We start from the raw sequence: 24197 nt of genomic DNA, 5'->3' as shown, positions 1-24197 counted from the left end.
TTTGCGGGGAGTGAGGGGTAGCAAGCGGTACCTAAATACACTAAGACTCAACGTGCTAGGGTCATTGTGTATTTGTGTGTGTGGTACATCTTCGCAATACTTACATTTTTACCCTGAAAAACCTTCTAAGTGTCATAGATTCATTTTGATATAAAGTGTGTGTGTAGATTCATTTTGATATAAAGTGTGTGTGTGTGTGTGTTGGAGAGAGAGAGAGAGAGAGAGAGAGAGAGAATTCACATCACGCACTATATACAGCGAAATTATATATCGTGATGCTTTGGAAAGCATTTATTTGGTGGGTGGGAGGGGCATTTTTTTCGGAGAGTGCGGGGTAGAGAGCGGTACCTATATACACTAAGATATATAGTATGTGTGTGTGTGTGTGTGTGTGTGTGTGTGTGTTGGAGAGAGAGAGAGAGAGAGAGAATTCATATATAATAGATATTAGTAGACTGGATCAGTCCTCTGCCGTCAAGATCATGGGTTGGTTTATGACGATGTCTGAGCTTTTCTGCCAAGATTCGTCCATGCCGGGAAGCATGGGACATTTCATCGCCTTCTATATTTATATTCTAAATTCCAAACTCTCTTTGTAACACTAAAAAAATAAATCTTGAAATGAAATAAAACCTGATGCTTGGACGCAGACACAATAATACAAATATTTCGACAATGCTGCTCTCTAATATTCTTGTAAGAATATAGCGATCATACATGCTTTTGTTTTCTTCTGGTATCACCGTCCGTCGAATCTTGAATCTCCAGCGGTCATTAAAGCCCTAGTCAAAAGGACGAGGGTTTCAACACACCAATCTGATTCGGATAATATCAATATCAGACGAAAAATGGGTATGATCGCCAGTCTTACGTAAACAGCACTCAAGTTAATATTGTAAGACAGTTTCGAATTTCCATTCTGTAGGCACCGATCCATGTTGACGTTACTTAATTCCTTTCTGAGCAGGAGAGCACTCCCGATTGTCTGACGGAAAACAAACGAGCGTATCCGAACAGGGCCTGCTACTAAAATCCATTGAGAATTAACCATAATCGATCAGTAAAATATTTGTAATCTTTTTATGGAATTAAGCAACTATCAGATCATTATGTTAATTGATAAACAAACTAAGAAATACACAAGGTTAGAGTGTAACAGAGAAAGTTCAAGAATCCCATTTGCGCGCATTGTTTTTTTTCTCTGAATGAATGCTGTGTACAAGAAGAACAAGAGAGTCTTATGTCTCAATTCCGTCAGAATCGATTGCATATTTTTAGGTAATGAGCATATTGAGGATGTTCGGTCTTTAGGTTTGGGTTGTAAAATATACGAAGGAATCATTGCCATATCAGACCGAATATGTACACGTGGACACGACCACACTTACACATTTCGTTCATCAATGTTGCGCACGCATTTTTTGTATCATTTTATTGACGATGATTGTGTGATAGTCTTATAATACTAACGATATACCTAATTATATTGTATTATGCTTTTGTTATAATATAATATAATATAATATAATATAATATAATATAATATAATATAATGTGACGTGACGTGACGCAACGTAACGTATCATAGCAACATAACAGAACATATAATATAATATAATATAATATCATATAATATCATATATAACATAACATAACATAATATAATATTTAATCTGTCTTATAAAAATTATAATTACCAATTGTATTTGTAAAAGAAATCTCCTATTCTGATCTAAAGAAGGACAGTTTAAAGGTTGCATATAATTTAATTTATATTTTGTTTTAATACATCCACTTACGCTACACTTCAGTTAAATGTAACTATGTTTAAAAAGTATATTTCTGGGAGTAAACAATATGAACATCAATTTGAAGTTTGCCTATCTGTATCCAATATGAATTCCTCATCTGCAGATTGATCACAATATGAGTACTCATGTTGCACATGAAGGTCACCTGCGAGGTCAAAGTTCACAAACCGTAATCGGTGAGAAAGGGTGAGATTTGACATATGCGCTTGTTTCGATGCTGTATATAAGGAAACAGAGTGACAATCAGCCTTACTTCTCTCTCACAACTTGCATAGCTAGGAAAAGTGCCGAGACGTTCGTCATGAAGGGAACTCTGATTTTCCTGTGTGTTTTAATAGGTAATTTTGATCACATTATTTCAGATACCATTCTAGATTGTTTCGAAACTTAACACATACCTAATTAAAACTTAGAGTATCCAAATTATTATTTTGACTACATCGTTAAGTTATGTTATGTTTGAAGAAGTGGACTGTTAGATAATCATAGGTATACCTGAGGTATTTAATAACTTTAGACATCAACATTCTGCAAGCCATTTTGAAGTAAATCTGTATCAAGTATGAATCTGAAGATTGCTCACAATTTGAGATTGACAAATGTGCTTGTTCCGATTTTTGTATATAAGCTAACAGACTTAGAGTCCGCTTTACTTCGTTCCCACAACTTTTATAGTACGGAAAACTGCCAAGACATCTACCATGAAGGCGAATCTGATTTTCTTGTATGTTTTAATAGGTAATGTTAATCAGATGTTTCATGGTACAACCTTAAATAGTTTTATAACTTAAAACGTATCTATTTAACTGAGATTATGCTATCATAATTATTACTTTAATTGCTTTGTTTGAAGAGGTGGACAGGCACGCTTTTATGTTTGTAAAGAAAATGCCTTCTATCAAATTTTAGATGAATTCAGTTGCAGTGTCTTAGCAAACACAGCCTATATAAGTCAAAATACCATCAATAAATAGAGTGTAGGAAATTACATGTTATCAACAAAAGACAGTGGAAAAATGTGAAAGTTTTGTTCCCGGTTAAACCTTATTCTATCGTTTCAGTTGGTTTGCGTGATTTTCACATATCTTATAGCAATCAAAATGAAGGAATGGTGGAAAATTACACGAGTCGACAGATGGTAACTCCTCTCGCATGCATTAATATATATAGATATTACGACGTGGGGGGGGGGGGCTTGAGTCCAGTTTCTGATGAAAATTATACCGCTTTTTCTTGACAGCGGTGACACTAGCTCAACATAACCACCACTGTAATGAAAGATCGGATTGTAATTCTGTAGTTTGCGGCCACAACGAAGAGGTTCACTGCAGAGATGGTTTTTGCGTTTGTGAAGTTGGTGAGTATAGTTTTCATATGCCATGGCTCTTGGTTAACTCAATCTTCACTCCTTCACTTTCAAATGCACGACATGTAGCAACTATCCAAAAAGTCTCAAAGACAGAGAAGGCTAACGGAATGAGAAAAAGACTGGGGGACGCAGACAAAATAGAAAAAATGAAATCCTTACGTCGTCACTTCTTTGAAATGGATAATAAAATCATTTGAATCACTCTGACGTTCAATACACTAAACTTATTTGTCTCTGCAGTACATGGAAAAAGACAACTCTGCCATGAACATCAGCATTGTACTTGCAACGATGGTACCGTCAGTGTGTGTAACGCTGATGGCGCTTGCGTCTGTCACGACCATGGAGGCCACGGAGGATTAGGTAAGATATCTGCATAATTTTGTTAGTTTATTTTGACCTTAAAAGATTGCAAATGATATGTGTGTGAGTGCGTGCGTGCGTGTGTGTGTGTGTGTGTGTGTGTGTGTGTGTGTGTGTGTGCGTGCTTGCGTGTGTGTGTGTGTGTGTGTGTGTTTGTGTGTGTGTGTGTACGGATGGTTGATGCCAAAATTAGTTAAAGTATTCCTGATGAATTATCCCTGATAACACAATTACAAATCTTTTTTGCCAATAACCTTATTCTGGAAAATGCGGGGTCTATGTGATTTACATTCGCTGTGGAATCGGTCGACCTAATATATATTATATTGACCACTGATTTTCCATTATCTATTTATAAACTCGACAAGGAAGTGATTGCAAAATTTCAAAAGGGCCTTTTCTGTCCTGAAAGGGCACCAAAGGAAAGGTCTACGTGTATATTTACTCAAAGTGTGAGTAATACCCAATTACGTTAGTGTGATTTTAGGTTAGTTTTTTTTAGCCTGGGGTTGGGGCGGGGGCGGACACCCGGGAAACGCTGGCTGACATAACCACCATTGTAATGAACGATAGGATTGTAGTTCTGTAGTTTGTGGCCACAACGAAGAGATTCACTGCAGAGATGGTTTGTGCGTTTGTGAAGTTGGTGAGTATAGTTTTCATATGCCATCGCTCTTGAATAGCTCAGTCTTCACTCCACTTTCAAATACACATGTAGCAACTATCCAAAAAGTCTCAAAGTTCTAGCTGGACAGAGAGGGCTAACGAAATGAGAAAAAGATTGGGGGGAGCACACAAAATAGACACAATGAAATCTTTACGCCGTCACTTCTTTGAAATGGGTAATAAAATCATTTGAGTCACTCTGACGTTTAATACACTCAACTTATTTGTCTCTGCAGTAAGCAAAAAAAGACAACTCTGCCATGAACATCAGCATTGTACTTGCAACGATGGTACCGTCAGCGTGTGTAACGCTGATGGCACTTGCGTCTGTCACGACCATGGAGGTCACGGAGGATTGGGTAAGATATCTGCATAATTTTGTTAGTTTATTTTGACCTTAAAAGATTGCAGATGATATGTGTGTGAGTGCGTGCGTGTGTGTGTGTGTGTGTGTGTGTGTACGGATGGTTGATGCCAAAATTAGTTAAAGTATTCCTGATGAATTATCCCTGATAACACAAGTATAAATCTTTTTTGCCAATAACCTTATTCTGGAAAATGCGGGGTCTCTGTGATTTACATTCGCTGTGGAATCGGTCGACCCAATATATATTTATATTGACCACGGATTTTCCATTATTTATTTATAAACTCGACAAGGAAGTGATTGCAAAATTTCGAAAGGGCCTTATCTGTTCTGAAAGGGCACCAAACGAAAGGTCTACGTGTATATTTACTCAAAGTGTGAGTAATACTCAATTACGTTAGTGTGATTTTAGGTTAGTTTTTTTTAGCCTGGGGTTGGGGCGGGGGCGGACACCCGGGAAACCCTGGCTGACATAACCACCATTGTAATGAAAGTTCGGATTGTAGTTCTGTAGTTTGTGGCCACAAAGAAGAGGTTCACTGCAGAGATGTTTTTTTTGCGTTTGTGAATTTGGTGAGTATTGTTTTCATCTGCCATGGCTCTTGAATAACTCAATCTTCACTCCTTCACTTTCAAATGCACGACTTGTAGCAACTATCCAAAAAGTCTCAAAGTTTTAGCTCCACAGAGAGGGCTAACGGAATGAGAAAAAGACTGAGGGAACGCAGACAAAATAGAAAAAATGAAATCCTTACGTCATCACTTCTTTGAAATGGGTAATAAAATCATTTGAATCACTCTGACGTTTAATACACTCAACTTATTTGTCTCTGCAGTAAGCAAAAAAAGACAACTCTGCCATGAACATCAGCATTGTACTTGCAACGATGGTACCGTCAGCGTGTGTGGCTCTGATGGCACTTGCGTCTGTCACGACCATGGAGGCCACGGAGGAGTGGGTAAGATATCTGCACGATTTTGTTAGTTTATTTTGACCTTAAAAGATTGCAAATGATATGTGTGTGCGTGTGTTTGCTTTTGTGTGTGTGTGTGTGTGTGTGTGTGTGTGTGTGTGTGTGTGTGTGTACGGATGGTTGATGCCAAAATTAGTTAAAGTATTCCTGATGAATTATCCCTGATAACACAATTACAAATCTTTTTTGCCAATAACCTTATTCTGGAAAATGCGGGGTCTATGTGATTTACATTCGCTGTGGAATCGGTCGACCTAATATATATTATATTGACCACTGATTTTCCATTATCAATTTATAAACTCGACAAGGAAGTGATTGCAAAATTTCAAAAGGGCCTTATTTGTCCTGAAAGGGCACCAAAGGAAAGGTCTGCGTGTATATTTACTCATAGTGTGCGTAATACCCAATTACGTTAGTGTGATTGTAGGTTAGTTTTTTTAGCCTGGGGTTGGGGCTGGGGCTGACACCTGGGAAACGCACTCCCCCTCTCCCGCCCAGATATACGAATACAACTATATGGATGATGATATTAAGTTTTAATGACAAAATCCTCAATTTTGAAGAGTTATTTCTGAAGTCAAATCCATTTAGTCTTTCTCTTTTTGTTCAAGTCGATACGGTGGGGATAGTTGCTGCCTGTTTTTAGGAAATGTTTTAATGCGTTGCAAGACTTGCTAATTTAGTTCGAATATCTCATTATTGTTTTCTTCACTATACACGTAGCTTTCGAAGCTTTTCCCCACCTTAGCCGGAATGTATTCACAAGCTAGCGATGGGTAATATCGCTGCTGACACTAGGAGGTTCTTTATGACTCTTAAATCTCATTTGTAAGGACTAGATTAGAGGAGACACCGAACAGATACGGAAAATTAGTCAGCACGTGACCGCTCTTGGATAATGACGACAATGTAAATTTGTCTAAAGCTGGACGTATTTTTCGCTTCATCGCTTTCAAAAAGCTTACATTATGGTTGTTTTCAGTTAGATATAAGTGTTGTGGAGAACAAATGGTAATCAGGATGAACGAAAATTAAACGTCGAAACAAAAGCATCGAAAACAAGATGCAATTTACTTCTTTACGTAAGTAGCAGAATATTGAACAATGTGCTAATTTCAAGAGAGTCATTTCGCGAAGACTAAACGTTTTACCAGAAAATACTTGCAATTACAATTAACTCCTTCCCTTTTTCGTTTCTTTTTCAGGTAAGAAATAGAGAAGATGAAAGTGGGAAAGGTTTCGTTTAAATGCATCTGTTTGTACCGTGTAAAAAATTACTTACGATACAGTCCATAAAATGATCATCATTTCTTTTTACTTGCTTACCATTTTATATTAAACCCGTATGTGTGCAAAGATGTCTTATTTAATACTTCCACACCCAACCCACAATAAAACACTATTTATAGATGCATTTCAGTTAGAAATGGAAATCAGACATTTAGCAGTATAGAGGGTGAACAGACCACTTGCTGGAAGTTCTATTTTTGAAAAATTAAGCTTCCTACAAAAAAAAATGAAAATAAAGGGTCAATAACGTCAAACCGAATCATCTCTAATTGGGTTAGTTTATTTTGTTATTTCATTTTTGTAGTTCGTGTTTTTCTAAATTTGTGTTTATTTTTGTTTACCAACCGTGTCGCTCATTTGTGGTCGCACCATATCTGCTGCGGTAATCTTTCATTATTATATCAATCTCTCAACCAAAGATTTTATCAAGACCTATACGATATCGCGATCGAGGATCATGTAAATGTATCGTGATAAATCCGTGTGGGGTAGATTGTGCTTTTGAAAAGAAGTTTTTGAACTTAATCTTGTCTATATCCCCACTACACCAAGTCTGATGAATATTTCGCAGAGTATGTGTATCAATTCCATTAAACACAACTAAAATGTTACAATTATCTCTGATCACTTTAGGTATTTGTGTATATCGCTGAGTAACATATATAAAATTTAAGTCTGCTACGAGAAAATATCCGAGCTGGATTTGATTGTTTATCCAGCATTACATCATCATATACTACGAGATTATTAATAAATCCCTCGAGATCATCTACAGATGGGGTTTCATCAATATCGATGATAAAATCAATAATATCATTACCATCCTCGTCCAACAATTTTGCATTTTCATTTAAATCTTTAAGCACCTCGTAGCATCTCTGATCATCTACAGATGGTCCAATTAGACATAACTTATCCCATCTGAGCCATCTCATTATCCATTTAAGTAATAATTGCGTCTCACCAGACCCAGATGGACCAATGATAATTGCCTGATAGAATTTGGTAGCGCTGGATGATGTTTGCCTGGCTCTTGCTTTCGTGTCGCTGAGAAGTCAATGACATCCATGTTATACAAATATAATACAATATTTGGATTTATATTGTGTTCGATGCAGAGCATTCACCCCCACAAGTGGATTAACAACAATAATAACAAAAAATAAAAAGCGTGCACTTACAGGTAAATTATGAATTGTGGTACAAATAAATATAAATTTATTTCGTCTCGTAGGAAGACAGGTGGTGATATCACTGCTTCATTAGGAAAATTATCAGGAATTCCTTCGGCTAAATAGCAAGGAGAAACACATGTTCCTGGATAAAATTAGTGTGGTCCTGGAACCCGACTTGATATCCGACTTGACGAGCGAGATCAAACAAAACCTGGATAGTATCCAATAGACTCGACTGATCAAGCATGTCACGTTCATGATGCAGCTTAGATTTACAAAAACTACATATTGCAGAGTGAAGTTGATTCATTCGTTAAATTCCATAAAAAAATAAATCTTGGAGAGAATCATTAGCTAATTGGTTTGTAAGATCTGCGAGGAAAGGTAAACTAATATTAGGGGCTGGTAATTGATCAACCGATTATTATAGCCCAAGGGGATATTGGAGGGGTAGACCAGCGATTAGTAAACTCGCTGATGCAGCAAATGTTACACGTTATGTTGCTGCAAATTGGTTAGCACGACAGGCAATATAGCAAATTTTATCTAGCACGACCTAACATTTTGATGTCAGGACTCCTAATGAAGTTCATCAGTCATATATTTTATTTTTACCACACGGTAGCCCGGAACGCTGTATTATCGCGGTACATACTATTGTTATCTGTATTTGTTTAAACCGTTTTGTTGTTACTGCATGGTTACATTTTGTGAAGTTTCTGTGACTTTCCCTCTATCTATTCCTATAAAAATTCTCTGTCAATCTAAGCCCGTAAATGTACATAAAATCAAATATAGTTGATGACCCAGATTAAATTACCATGGGGGAACAACTCTATATTTCGCGGTATTTATATAACTTGGGTATGGTAGCACGCACGTATTATAATAAACGTAAATTTGAACTTACCTATAAGAATGAATGTCCACACTAACACTGGCTGAATATTCCACATAATTAAAAGGATCCAGTGCTTAAATGGAACACACAAATGTAATTAAATTTGAAATCCATGAATACAAACGCAAGAAATTATTTTAAAAAAATTAAATATCTATGAATTTTAAATGCAGTTTGGGCACAGAAATGAACTATGTTGCCTAACAACTGATATTAAACTACAAAATAAAAGGTGTGTCCAATGTTGTCAATTGTCACACTGTGCCTATTTAACATTCACAAGACTAACACAACCCCTAAGTGTAGGTAGCGGATGCTTGTGACATACACAATAGTTTGAAGATTCATCCTCTGATACAGATAAGCCGTCGTGACTGTCCTCAAATATGTTTTCATCATCATCATCTACATAATATGCAGAAGGACCATGTTGAGGAGAAGAAGGGATTGTAATCATAGGTGATGTTTTCTAAAAAATTTTGGTTGTAGTACAAGATTTCTTTGAGAAAGTAGGTACTATTCTGATATTCATTATTTCTGTACTTGCTGACTTCACAGTTGAGACAGATGATTCCCTGACAGTGAAACTTGTGTAATTCTCGAGAACAGTTGGTGCTTCTTTGTAAGGTTTTGAAGCTGATGAGTGTTGCATGATGTTGACATTCTTCTTCTTCGCTAGGCTACCAGTAAGGAACGGTGTAACAAATTTTATTTTGACTTTTGGGCAATTTTTATAATTTTTCTCTTCTTAAAGAAATGATGTATGTCTTCATCTTTCTATGATGTGTTGTCATAACAACATCTTTATCGTAATCCCGAGTTGCTGCTTGAGAGGTTTCTGTAATTTGTTCTTCACCGTGACTGACATCATTCTCCACATGGTAAATGGTTGATGGTGCTAACTGGGAATCAAACATTTTCTTATTTGAGAATGGATAAATTCCCGATTTACCAGAAGACACTGCATAGTCTGCTGCAAGGTACTGCACATTTGCCTTTGTATATCCATATCCGATATCAGCCATATACTTGAGTTGGCATCAAGGGATACATGTCCTCTAGTCCTATTTCTCAAGGTTGACTCTGGAACACCAAACTGCCTAGCTGCATGATAAACAGACATGCCTGCAAGAGTTGCATTAAAAGCTCTTTGTAAATAAGTATAACTATACTGTCTCCTTGCTTTCTTCATACGTTGATTCTGAAAGACAGAAATAATATAAGTTTGTGATGATAATAGGTATATATATATATATATATATATATATATATATATATATATATATATATATATATATATATATATATATATATATATATATATAAAGGTATGAATACTGAGGAATGTGTAATTATTATTATTATTATTATTATTATTATTATTATTATTTTTCTTTAAAAATATCAAATGGAAACACTTAAGTATTCATAATTTTATATTTATGTATGATGCGCATGATCATTGTTTACGCTTCGTCCAGGGGCCCCGAGTGGCCGAGTGGTCTAAAGCGCTCTTCGTTACGGATCACTGCCATCTCACCTCTGTCTGCGGCGGTTCGAGTCTAAGATTCAGCCAATGTGGGCATGTGAGAAAGCCTGCCAGTAGCTTCTCGTGGGTCGGTGGTTCTTTCCGGGGTTTTCCGGGTTCTTCCTCCACCATTAATACTGGCCGCCATGTATAGCCTATCGTGCTGAAAAATGGCGTTAAACCCCACAACAACAACAACAACAACAACGCTTCGTCCATTATGGTCCTTACTGGCTACCATAGAATCAAATTCCATGCGCATCCTTGATATGGCTTGTACGTAACCACCGGTATATAACCTATAATTATTAAAGTGCAGACGACACATTTAGTATATTTAGCACTCAAGACCGATGTAGATATTAAAATTTCGATAGTACGTTTGTATATAGTGATCCATGAAATTGCATGCACTTTAATAGATAGTGTGCCTCCGGGTTTTTCAAAGTATATTTACCATAAATGTTGACATTTTGATGGAACTGTGTTCCAACCGATTTGCGTAACCTCTTTTCTGCAACTTTACCAAGGCAAACAACCGCTAGGCGTCGCGTGTGCAAAATTACTCTGGAAATCGCGTTTGCCGCGATAATATAGAGCCCGCAATAATACGGCGTTTGACTATACTATTAAAATTGGTAGACATCAATCACGTACATACAAATACACGTTAACCGTCGTTAACGTTGCAAGTAGGCATAAAGAAGCAGAACCACTATCAGCTAAAACAGCAGCTGAAGTTGTATCTGCTTTTGAAAGAATTTATCAACGAGGACCCTTGCGATGGCCACAGGTACTATATATTGATCTTGGCAAACAATTTCTTGGTGCGGCATCATTTCTGATGAAAACAATAGCGTCAAAATTTGACGAGGGCATACAGCAATTCATCTCAATCAGGCAATTGTTGAACGATTTAATCGAACACTTGCTGAGCGGTTATTTGGATATCAATATGCAAAAAAATAAGATCTCGCGAATGAATTGCAAGATTACCAAGTGTGATAACTGCGTTAAATAATGAACTTACTCGTGCGATTTATATGAAACACATCAATGCAATTACAACAAAAAAAAAACACATACCAATACAACAACATGACTTTTCAAAACAACAAGTATTAGGTAATGTGACTGTAGGATGTTTATATGAACCCGGTGAATCTGAATGCGGAAAAAAATAGCGACTGATCCTGTTTGTAGTATTACGACACATACAATTTCTAGCGTGGCATGATCTACGGCTAGACCTGCAATCTACAGACTAGATTCTTCTGCTCCTCAAGATCTTAAATGAGTAAACAGCGGTGACTCATCATCACTTTAACTCACAATTGTACCTAATTTAGTTCCGTCGGATAAACTAACATTACTTCGACTTATAAATGTGTTTCTTTTCGTTATATCGGTAATTAAAAAATCGAGTTAGCATCATCTATAATTAATCTTGACAATGTCGTTTTCTGCCAAGATGTTTTGCAATTTTATTCTCAAATCAGTCATATCAGGATTTTCATCTTCAGAATATTTCTTTTGTTGTGGTAACCAAACTTCTTTCTGCGAACTATATAATATAATTGTTTCACTTACAACCAACGAGATCAGTATTTTTACATCGAGCATATATCGAAATAATACTGCTGGTGTCCACAATTTTTCTTTTAGTTTGGTGGCGTTAAATCTTGGCAGTACAAAATTACATAGATTTTCCTCAAGTTATTTTATAATAATTGATAAACAGTAGTTTAAGTTTCTTTCTTTGATATGTATATTCTTCTCCGAAGATTACAGATTCAATAATAATTGAATTAACTGTTATGTATATTTGATATAATTATATCTGATTTAATTGTTTGTAAGTTTTGAAATGTTTTTATCTTTTTAAATTTCATTATATTTCAAAATAATGTTTGCTAGGAACTCGTACTTTTTCCAGAAAATAGTTTGACCTTGACTGTTCGTTTCAGTAAACACATAAAGCTGACTGGGTCTCTGAACTTAATTCAAAATTAGTAACAGCAATGTCAACAAATTCTTTTTTTATTTATTTCTATTGTGTGACTAATAAGAGTGAGATAGAGGATGTATTTAATACGTAACCCTCGACTTGTAAATTAAGTTTGATAAAGTAAACAATTTTTAAAATTTTAATTCTTTGAGTAAAATGATTGGTTTTCGTCAGGGTCATGTTAGGCATACCTGATATAAACACAATCACGTGATCCCCTTTTCGAATTCGCAACTTGGAGAATTAAAGAAATAATCTCAGTTGGGCTTTTATACTTGAACGTGTTGTGTCGTTTGGAGTTATTTCAAATTATTTGGATTCAAAAGGATTAATTATTTTTTCTGGAGATATACGTGTGCTCACACGAAATTCTTGAACAAAGACAGCTCTAATAAAAATTTATTCGGATTTCTAAAACCTGAGTGATATTTCTTATTTCTACAAGGAGCTGTAGACTTCAACACACTACAGGTTACAACATACGTCATCGTCTTCCATCTTGGATTCTTCGTCGGACTCACACTTGAAATCATTAGAAGATTTTATTATTCGGACTTCTAAACTTTTATTCGTAAATCATTTTTGGATTGGATTCTTAATACCATAAGTTCATATTTTTTCATTTATACATACATTTTCCAGGGAAAGAAATTATTATATTTTTTCAAAGCTTGTCGTTTTCACTCTTTCTTGTGTTACTGTTTACTCGAGTCTAAACACGTGACATAAGAAGTGTGCGCTCGTCGTAAGGATAATTTTGAATTTTGGCAAGAATATTTCAGAAAACTTTGTTTTTTTAAATTTTAATTTCCTTAGTTTTTAAAAATTATAGTAAAATCGGCAAGCTTTTTCAAAAATTTAATCAAAAGTGGAAATCTTTCTTTCAAATCCTGCCCAGGAACAACTAGATCTTTTCCAAAAAAGATGAATTTATTGAACTTGCCAGAAAATACGATCTTTATGACGAAAAGCTTCCTTAACGAAGAAAGAAAAACAAAATATTTTGATTCAGTATTTAGTAGAAAAGAATCTTCAGGATAAAAGAGCATTGGTTTCGATTAGTAAATCTGTGTCAGACTCTGAAATGAAAGTGAAGGAATTAGAATTAAAATGAAAGATGGAATTGGAGATGAGAAGATTTGAGCTTCAGAAAGAAGAAAGAGAAACACAAATGCAATTACAAGCGGACGATAAAGAAAAAGAAAGACAAATGCAGTTACAAAAAACACAAATGCAGTTAGAATATGAGAAAGAGGAGAGATATAGGAAAGAGAGAGAAAAAACAAATGCAAATGCAATTAGATAAGGAACAAAGAGAGAAAGAGAGAGAGATACAATTACAAAGTGAGGCGAAAAAGAGGGAATATCAATTTAGAATGAAAGAAATGGAACTGGCAAGTCAAAAGCACATTCATACTTCAAATCTAAATTTAAATTTCGATCCTGCAAAGAATATTAGATTTAGTGCCCCATTTTAGAGAAAAAGAAGTAGTCAAATATTTTGCTCGTTTTGAAAAAGTTGCTGAAATTCTGAAATGGCCAAGGGAGCATTGGACTCAGTTGTTACAATGTGTACTCACTGGTAAGGCTAGTGATATCTACAGTCCACTTTCAGTTCACCAAAGTGGTAAGTATGATGTTAAAGAATGCATCCTAAGGGGCTATGAGTTAGTCCATGAAGCTTATCGTCAAAACTTACGGAACTATGGAAAAGAAGCTGGACAAACTCATGTCGAATTTGCTAGAAAAAAGGACAGTTACTTGATAAATGGTGCTTAGCCAAGACACTTAAACGAGATGATGAAAGTCTCAAACAACTTGTATTACTTGAAGATTTCAAAAGCTGTGTCCATAGTGACATTAAGTCTTATATTGACGAGCATCAGATTGAAATCTTGGAAAATGCTGCTCGAGCCGCTGATGAGTATTCGTTAACTCATAAAGTTCATTTTGCAAGTAAGACTTCTACTCAACAGTCTTCTGGCAGAAAAGTATTTCGGCCTAATACAAAACTCAGATTGGCGCAACTGCTAAAAATCAAGCTCCTGGTCAGCTTGATTCAAGATCCTTGTCTCTTCATACGTATACCTATTATAAGAAGAAAGGACACGTTATTTCTGATTGCTACAAATTGAAAAATACACCAGAATCAAGACAGACCTATTAAACTGCTCTTATTACTAAGAGGTCAATGTCCAGGTCATGTATTGAAAGCAATAGATTTGTTGGGTCTAATAAACCCCAGTCTGATTTTATTATGGAAAATTATGAACCATTCGTTTCGAAGGGTTCTATATCACTCTTAAGTGATTCGGCCAATCCTATCCCTATTAAAATTTTAAGGGATACAAGAGTTTCTCAGAGTCATTTATTGTCAGGTATTTTGTCTTTATCTAAAAAATCTTCTTCTAATGAGAGTATTATTATTCAGGGAGTAGAGTGCGGCTTTGTTAATGTTCCTCTCCATTGTGTAAATTTGTCAATCGGAAAAGTGTATGTTGTACCCGTTGAGGGCACTGATGTATTAATAGGCAAAGACCTAGCTGGAGACAAGCTTGTGGTAAATCCGCTTGTAACTGACAAGCCTTTTTTGGATCAGAAAGTCGATCCAATTGAAAAAGAATTCCCTGATTTATTTCCAACTTGTGCAATTACCAGAGCTATGGTAAATAAAGCTCTTGAGAATGATGTTGATAAGGAAAGCATTCCTTTAACTGACACATGTATTGGTCACGCTTTTAATGAGGTCACTTTCACTCCTTATTTGGATCAATCAGAAGGTATTGATCACAGTGATCCTCTTTTAACGAATCATTTTCTTTATTCCAATCAGGGTGATAAACAACAATCACTTGTCGTCGAACAGGAAAAAGATCCGGAGATCTCCTCTTTGTTTCAAAGGGCCATTAGTGAAACTAAAGCTACTGAAGTTCGGTCTGTTATTTCATTAAAAATGGAACTCTAATGAGAAAATGGAGATCTCCCGATGTACCTGCTTGTGATGAGTGGTCATTGAACTATCAAATTGTAGTTCCAAAACCTTACAGACAGGAAATACTTAGTCTGGCCCATGAATCCATTGGCTGATCTTTTAGGTGTTAATAAAACTTATCACAAGATCTTGACTGATTTTTATTGGTCAAAAAGCAGTGATGTTGGTAAATACTGTTCATAGATCTGGCCATACCTGTGAAATGGTAGGAAAACCCAATCAGAAAATACCTAAGGCTCATCTACAACCTATTCCTGCCTTTGACTAACCATTTAGTAGAATTATGGTAGATTGTCTTGGTCCCTTACCTAAGACCAAGTCAGGTAACCAAGACCTGTTGACCATTATATGTGCGTCAACAAGGTTTGCAGACGCAATTCCTTTGAGGAAAATTAAAACTTTTATAAAGTTTGTTACTCAATTTTGCCTTCCCAAATCTGTCCAATCGGATCATGGGTCAAATTTTAGGTCTCGAACTTTCCAGCCTATTATGCTTGAATTTGGCATTCAGAAATTTAGGTCAAAAGTGAAATTATGGTTTGACAAAACTAAACTGGAGAGAACTTTTGAGCTTGGTAATAATAGAGTTCTGTCTCCCTTGCTCATTCTTCAAATTTCTCTTCAGTTTATATATTACAGCCTTTACAAGGATAAGAAGAAAATAAATAAGTTAAATTATAATATATTGCTCCTGGGAACTAAATAAATTATAGGAGTACCAATATACTGAGATAGCTGGGTTAAACATGCAATTAATTTAGTTGTACCTTTCCCACTCAGTGAAGATTTAAGTGAAGGAATATCATCAGATTCTACTGATATTGGAGTGACAAATCTTCGGAATTCATAAATTATGAAAGATCTGGACCAGAAACTTTCACATTTGCAAGAGCAAGAAAGAAATGAACATAAACAGTTATTATTTGAATATGAGCACTTATTTCAAGATGTTCCTATAAAGCGAACAAAATTTTCAATGACGATGAAATTATAAATTCTCAACCTGTGAAACAACACCCGTACAGGATTAACCCTCTCAAACAGGAATACTTGAAAAAAATTCAATATTTGGTGGCGGATGACTTTATAGAGCCCTGCAAAAGTGAATGGAGTTCACCACGCATGTTTGTTTCAAAACCAGATAAAACTTCCGTATGTGTACTGATTATAGAAAGGTGAATAGTGTGACAAAAACAGATTCATTCCCATTACCACGAATAGAAGACTGTATTGATAAGATCGGTAATGCCAAGTATGTCACCAAATTTGACCTTCTAAAAAGATTGTGGCAAATTCCCCAAAAGGAAATCGCAAAAGAAATTTCGGCATTCGTAACTCAAAATAGACTTTACCAATATAAAGTAATGCCGTTTGGGATGAAAAGGTCTCCAAGTACATTTCAACGTCTCATGAATATGATTACCTCTGGTTTAGACAATTGTGATACTTACATCCATGATGTAATCATCTACAATGACACCTGGAAATAACATTTAGCAGAAATTCGGAAATTCCTTGACAGACTCACTGATGCATGTTTGACAATTAATTTGTCTAAAAGTGAGTTCTGCCGTGTTAGTATAACTTTCCTGTCTCTGAATTTCTCGTGCCCGTTAATAAAATGCAACTGATGCGATTTTTAAGTATGGCCGGATATTATCGAAAAATTTGTTCCAACATTTCGATAATTACTGAACCCTTGACGAATTTATTGAGTAAGAAAAACATGTTCCTTTTGACCGAAAAATGTCAGGAGGCTTTTGACAAGTTAAAAGCCATACTTAAAAGGGCGCCAGTTCTTACAGCTAAAAATTTCAGCCAATCTTTTAAATAGTATGTCGATTCAAGTGATGTTGGTGTTGGAGAAGTTTTGATTCAAGAAGATAAAAATGGTATTGATCATCCAGTGTGCTATTTTTCTAAAATATTAAACAAGCAGCAAATTATTCAACAATCGAAAATGAAGGTTTGGCTTTCATGTTGATATTACAACATTTTGAAGTTCAGCTCCTTCTTCTATTATTGTATTTTGCGACCACATCCCCTTACTTTCATCACCAATATGAAAAATAAATCAAAGGCTACTAAGGTGGAGTTTATTATTATAGGAATATAATCTTGACATCTGGCACAGCAAGGGAAAAGATGATTTAATAGCAGACACACTTTCCCGTGTATAAGAAAGTATTATTTCATTTACTGTGTGTAATTTATATGAATTCTTTTTAACATCATGCATAATTAGTCTGTGGTAAAAAGAAAGCTTTATCAGATAAATCTTTCTTTTCTTATTGAGGGAAGTGTTATGTATATTTGATTTAATTATATCTGACTTTGATTTAATTATGTCTGATTTAATTGTTCGTAAGTTTTAAGATCTTTTCATTTCTTTAAAATTTCATTATATGTCAAAATAATTTTGCTAGGAACTCGTATCTTTTCCATAAAATAGTTTGACTTTGACTGTTCGTTTCAGTAAACACTTAAAGCTGACTGGGTCTCTGACCTTAATTCAAAATTAGTAACAGCCACGACAACAAGTTCTTTTTTATTTGTTTCTCTTGTGGGACAAATAAGAGTGAGGTTGCATTGAATACGTGACCCTCGACTTGTAAATAGTTTTTAGTGAAGTAAACAATTTTTATATATTTTACTTCTTAGAAAAAATGATTGGTTTTCGTCAGGGTCATGTCCGGCGTACCTGATATAAACACAATCACGTGACCCCCCTTTTCGATTTCGCAACTTGGAGATTTTCGAAACTGTGTTTTAGAATACGATATAACCTTTGTTTTAAAGAAATACTCTCAGTTGGGCTTTTACACTGGAAAGTGTTGTGTCGTTTGGAATTATTTCAATTTGTTTGGATTCAAAACGATTAAGTCTTTTTACCTGGAGTTATACGTGTGCTCATACGAAATTCGTGAACAAAGACAGCTCTTATAAAAATATATTCTGATTTCCAAAACCGGAGTGATATTTCTTATTTCTACCAGGAATTGTAGACTTCAACACACTACAGGTTACAACATCAGTCATCGTCCTCGATTTTGGATTCTTCGTCGGGACTCCAACCTGAAATCATTAGAACATTTTATTATTAGGACTTCTAAAATTCTATTCTTGGATTATTTTTGGATTAATTTTGGATTTGATTCTGAAAATCGTACGTTCATATTTTTCAGTTTTACAGAATTTGTCCATGGAAATAAGTTATTATATTGTTCAAAACTTTTAATTTCACTCTTTCTTGTGTTACTGTTTATGCCAGCCTAAGCACGTGACATAACATACACAAGGTCTGATGTAATTTGATTTAGATGTATCGTTTCAATGATTCGTTGTTTTACATCGTTATTGTTATATTGTGTGACACTAGAAAATAAATTTGGTAGAGTCGCAAATGTAGTTTGATGTTCATTTTTAATTCTATTCTCATATGATTTAATAAATTCTTTGTTAGGAGTTTCAATAAAATTTTTAACAGTAAATAAATATTTTGGTGGAGAAGGAATTTTAATCGAACCATGACCATCAATAAATAAATTTTTTGGTGAGTTAGAATTTTTTTATATCATATTAAGCGTAATAATAAAAGTCTATTCCACGGATATCTTTTTCTGATATTGTGGAGTTGATATAATTTTTTTCTCATATGTGAGGAATTCATTTAAATTTGGTTCTGGCGATCCTTTATACTCTGGTAATATTTCTGGCCAGCCTAATACAGATTTAATCGACGATTTTTAAATATCTACAACGTAATCTGGTGAATTTATTTCTATCTCCACTGATAAAGTTGGTTCATAAACAATTATTTAATTCTGAGCTGCAATTCATCGTTGATTTGTTCGATTTGGTAACTACCTGCAGGAATTCCGACAATATGCTTATCGGGAGTTCCATCATCCTTATTTTTATATGCAAATACAAGTGAATTATTTGCTAGCAATCCACCAAATGATTTGATCATATTTGACCAGCTGTAATATACTCGCAATTGTGCTAGCGGTATTTCTTTCGCTGGAATTGTAGTTGGAAAGTTAACGCTAAATTCAGGTTTAGTTGAGTTCACTGATATCATCGGGTTTTTATTATGGAGTTATATTAACGACACTTTGTTAATGTAGCTCGTTCGGAGTTAAAGTTATTATTTAAATCCTGATTTTGTAAATCAGACGTTGATTCTATCACAGTCATTAATTCCTCGTAAATTCTAATCATCTCCGTGAACGCAAAATCTGATATTTTTCATCTCACTAAGGCTAGATGATATTAACGAGCATAATTTGGAGCATGCTAGCGTCGCTGTGTGAAATTGCATTATATACTCATGCAATTTTGCCTTTGTGCATGTAAATATTTGTTTGTGATGATATAAGAAGGTGTGTTTGTGTGATTCGGATTTTTAAAGTTTATATTAAGAAGGCCAGCAGTTGTTGTTGCAGCTGAAAAACAAATTGTTACAACTGCTGCTGATGCCATTGTTATTGTTGACAGCAATAAATCAGTTCCAGCGATAACAGAAGACGCAGAATACACAATTATGTCAACAACAACTACACATCTGCGATATTTTTTTACTTTTACTGTATATTCGAGAACGATATTTTTTAGTTTTGTTTGCCATTCATGTGCTTGATTGTATTTAAAACGTTGAACGTTGATTTGTATGCTCATTATATTTTAAGTAGGTGGGAATTTGGCTACTAATTCAAGACACCAGTAATAAATGAAGCCGGGTTTGTTTTCTTCGGGTTCCACCGTAAATGTTTCCTCGTCGTTTTGCTCCGACATCACTAACATATATCCAAAAGATCCAGTTGGTGGATAACGCCGTGAAATTGTGCTAGATACCGTAAATGTTGTAACTACAAGTACTGAGAGGCTGTATATATCGGTAATCTCAGCGCGATGTTTGGTAGATTTATTAAGTGGTGACCATAATGCTTGTCCAGACGCTACTCTATCTACTATAATATCGGTAATTTATTTTTATGTAATATCGATGGCTGGTGGACTTCCAAAATATCATTAATGGATTTATTTATGTTTGTACGAAAGCTCATAAACAATGTACCTGATTATAATCAGTTCTAAATGAGGTCATTTTATTATTAACTGAAACTAACGAGTTCATCTTTGGAAGGATGTACTTCTTCGTTATAGCGTCATTGTCTGATTCTGGTTCTCCAAGATCAATAATTTTATTATTAGACACATTGAGAGAACCAGTCATTGTATCACCGGACTTTTGTCCTCGACCACGAATATTTTTTTAATATCGTTGACATAATAACACCGAGTTTAATTTTTCCGTTACTATCGAACACAGCTATGTTATTTTCAGTTACTCCATCAATTTAAACGATAATATCTTTTAAGGAAAGATTGTTTTCAATTTTTCCTGCTCATCTACATTTGCAAGATTTAATAATTCAGATATTTCATCACTAATCCGTTTACTTACATCCTCATGAGTTATTCCGTCGGATTTTGTTTTCGTTTAGAAGATCTTCCTTAAATATCAACCATTATACTTTAAGATCTGTTTTAAACAATGCGTTTACTTATATATTCGTGCATGATTTTATGAGGTGCATCTGATGATTTTGATATAGCGTCGAGTACAGGAATTACTTCACGGCCAAATATTTTCGGATCGGTTATTGTTTGTGTTGGTAATGTTGAATACCAAATTAGAGTTTTTATTGTGTTTACGTAATTAAAAATTATTTTGGTGGAGCCAACCCATATGAATCAAAATAAATAATTCCACGTGGATCAATAGCGTATGCAACCCAGTGAGTACCAGGACCGGAACTTTTATCGAGTTTATACCAGTTTCAGTATTGTTTCGTTGTTTTGGAAATTTACCACGCATAACAACATCTCTGAAATTTGTTTTTTTTTTTTTAGCAACATCGAGTAAATCAATATTTTACATAAGAAGAATCAGCGAAGCGTTCCTGGAAGTCTCAGACTTTTTCCGTACTAATGAGTGGTTCCTGGTAATCTTATACCCCTTCACAGTTTTAGAAGTCTTTATTCCTTTTCCTGTTAGTATTGTTTGTTTTTGCTGCTAATCCACCAGCAGCTCCAGCAGCACCAAGTGCAGCAGCTTTTGCAACAGCTGTGGTTGCGGCGGCTAATAAGCTGGTATAGCTGCAAGAAGTGGAAATATTCCACCAGTCGTGATTGAATATTTAATGGCGCTTGCAGAAAGATTGAGTCTAACGCCTGTTTTTGACTGTTTGGCATCATTGAAATACCTGAGTTGACGTTCTGACAATGATAGTTCATTTTGACCATCTGTGATCTAATCTTTATTTACTGATATTTTTATCCCGCAGTTCTTTTCTGAATTTGATTGAAGCTTTTTAATCTGACCCGGAGTCAGACTGACACTAACATGATTATATGACATTATAATTATCGTGAGCGATTTAATTAATTGTTTTCTACTGAAACGTCACTGATTCTCATTCGTCCACCAACAACTTTAAGTAAAATTCCTTTATCGCAGAGTATAAGTGCAATTGTTCTGTAATCAGCACCAGCTGAGTGTACAAGAGCTCTAAAGTGAATATCAACAACAGATTATTTACATAAGTCAATATGTTCCAGTGAAAAGTCATAAATTTGATACAGACTTGTAAAGTCTGTGATATTTGTAAACTAGTATCTATATTTTGATCACGTCCTATAAACGTCATTAAACGATGATATGCACGTGCTTCAAAATTCAGATCAAAATTTAGCAATATATCTTCAGATGGTTTTAGATGTCCATTTATCCTTAAAGATACTTCACTAACTCCAAATTTGTAAAATATCATATGATTGTGAATTTGGTCGATTAGCATTTAGTAAAGCAATAAATATATGCCTTGGTGCAGAAACTCCATGTTGCGACGCAATATGCCATGTAAATAACCCACCATTACTTTTAATGCTATCTATTGTCATTGTCAACCACGATAACAATGATGTTCCACTTGAATTCATAAAAGTAATTAATTTGTCTTCTTCAGCAATTGTTGGGGTCATTGCCGGCATCCACAGGACAGTTTTGCTAGTATTACTCTACCAGGGAGTGTTGCAGTTGCAGCAGGATTACCTCCTTCAACATGCCAGATTGCATCGTTGTCAGTAACCTTTCTTACTAGTAAAACTGTATGTTTACCTCCAAAGATAAGTTTCCTAACATTTCTACAAAATCCAAAGATGTGAGATAGTGTAATTGCACATGAAAATCTTCTATTTCCACCTCTCAACATAAATTTACGTGTAGCAAATCCAAGGTTATAATTTGGGTTGCCATATTGAACCACCGACCACACAGCAGCATCAGCGGTGTTGTCAGCGGTTCTTGGTCGTCATCAGGACTGTCAGAATTATCTTTAACAAACATCATTGACGGGCCAGCTAATCTTGTATAATCATCTGAATATCTAGCTAAATTTAATATCGTTATAGCAACATCAACGTCTTTTTTTAATAGTTTCAATATTTCTTCCGTTAATCATGTACGTAGCACTGTCAAACAACACCATAATACCATTGTTAATAAAATTATGTCATCAGTCGCATATGGTGTAATATAGGCGACATTTGTTAAAATTTCACCTTCTACTTCAATTAACGCTTCAGCAGGTAAAAAAATATCTGCTTATATCTTGAACTTGTAATTCAATCAAGCCATTCTGCTTTGGTCCACGTGCGTCGTTAGAATAATATTGATAATCGCGTATAGATTCATCTTTAAGAATTGGTGCGTCCATATCAAACGCTGAATCACATATACGTCTAAGCATTTTTTTATAATTGTTATCGTCTAACACGAATAACACTTCCTGAAATAAAACTTGTATTTATCTGCATAATTTCATTAGATAACTTTGCAAGAACCACTTCCTTACCAGCCAACTCTGCTAGTTTTTGATTTGCAGCTTGATTTATTATTTTACTGATATTTGCAGGCATAATTTCAGTTCAGGTAATTTTGCTGGTTGTGGTTTTCTTCGTACTAATCGAATTAATCTTTCTTTTATTGGTGAAAATGCTTTACCGGGAACATTACCAACAGCACTGATACCTTTATCGCGAGTAACGTCAATTGCTTTCATGCCTAATTGTTTTGCAATAGGTATTACTTTTCGAGCTATTCTCTTTAAAAAAAACTTGAACAACATCACGAAGTCCATCTTCGTGCATAACTTTGTACGTTGGTAATAACGAATTTATTATTCTGACCATTACATTTCCACGAAGAGCATTATGTAAAAATATTTTATTAAATTAAAAGTTGATTAATTACAAGTTTCAATCGCTGTAATAATCATCAACAATTTCATTAATGAGAGATTGATAAACATTACGATCCATAACACAGCCTGTAAATAATCTTCGACAAATATCAGATATTTCATTAATAAATTCTGGAGAATTGTTTCCTTCTCGTTTTCAGAATTTCTAATCGTTCCACATCAGCAACAACACTAGGTAGACAAGTTCCTAAACCACTTTCTGTCTGTTTATGCAATTCGGCAATTAAATCTTTACCTTCTTGTAATTGTCCTTCTCTTTTCCTTGCATTATTTTGAAATGTTTGCTGAAAATATTGGTCATTAGCTTTGAGAAAAACTTGATCAGTAACGACGAGATACATATTTTTAATCCAATCATCTTTTGTCCAAAATCCAACATATTCAGGTTTTAAATATTTATCTTTTTCGTCATATTTTCCA

General features: G+C 34.9%; 1 protein-coding gene across 3 annotated transcripts in view; it reads left to right on the top strand.

The window, feature by feature from the left end:
* The first annotated feature begins 2042 nt into the window (after window positions 1–2042).
* Window positions 2043–24197, top strand: part of LOC149775064 (uncharacterized) — a 48982-nt gene continuing 26827 nt past the window's right edge. Inside the window, exons 1-6 of one of the 3 annotated variants that reach the window (XM_089943557.1) lie at window positions 2043–2149; window positions 3052–3168; window positions 3421–3543; window positions 4446–4568; window positions 5413–5535; window positions 6759–6909. In XM_089943557.1, the coding sequence (XP_089799683.1) occupies window positions 2113–2149; window positions 3052–3168; window positions 3421–3543; window positions 4446–4568; window positions 5413–5535; window positions 6759–6769 (534 nt within the window). In that variant the 5' untranslated portion in view covers window positions 2043–2112 and the 3' untranslated portion in view covers window positions 6770–6909. Of the gene's footprint in view, window positions 2150–3051; window positions 3169–3420; window positions 3544–4445; window positions 4569–5412; window positions 5536–6758; window positions 6910–24197 lie in introns of those variants that run through there. The other 2 variants (XM_089943558.1, XM_089943559.1) reach the window with 2 other exon arrangements.

This window comes from Sinohyriopsis cumingii, chromosome 19, assembly GCF_028554795.1.
Source record: "Sinohyriopsis cumingii isolate HCF-2022 chromosome 19, ASM2855479v2, whole genome shotgun sequence".
Taxonomy (NCBI): Eukaryota; Metazoa; Mollusca; class Bivalvia; order Unionida; family Unionidae; genus Sinohyriopsis; species Sinohyriopsis cumingii.
Note: the sequence above shows the minus strand (reverse complement) of the source record. Positions and strands in the feature narration are given on the sequence as shown.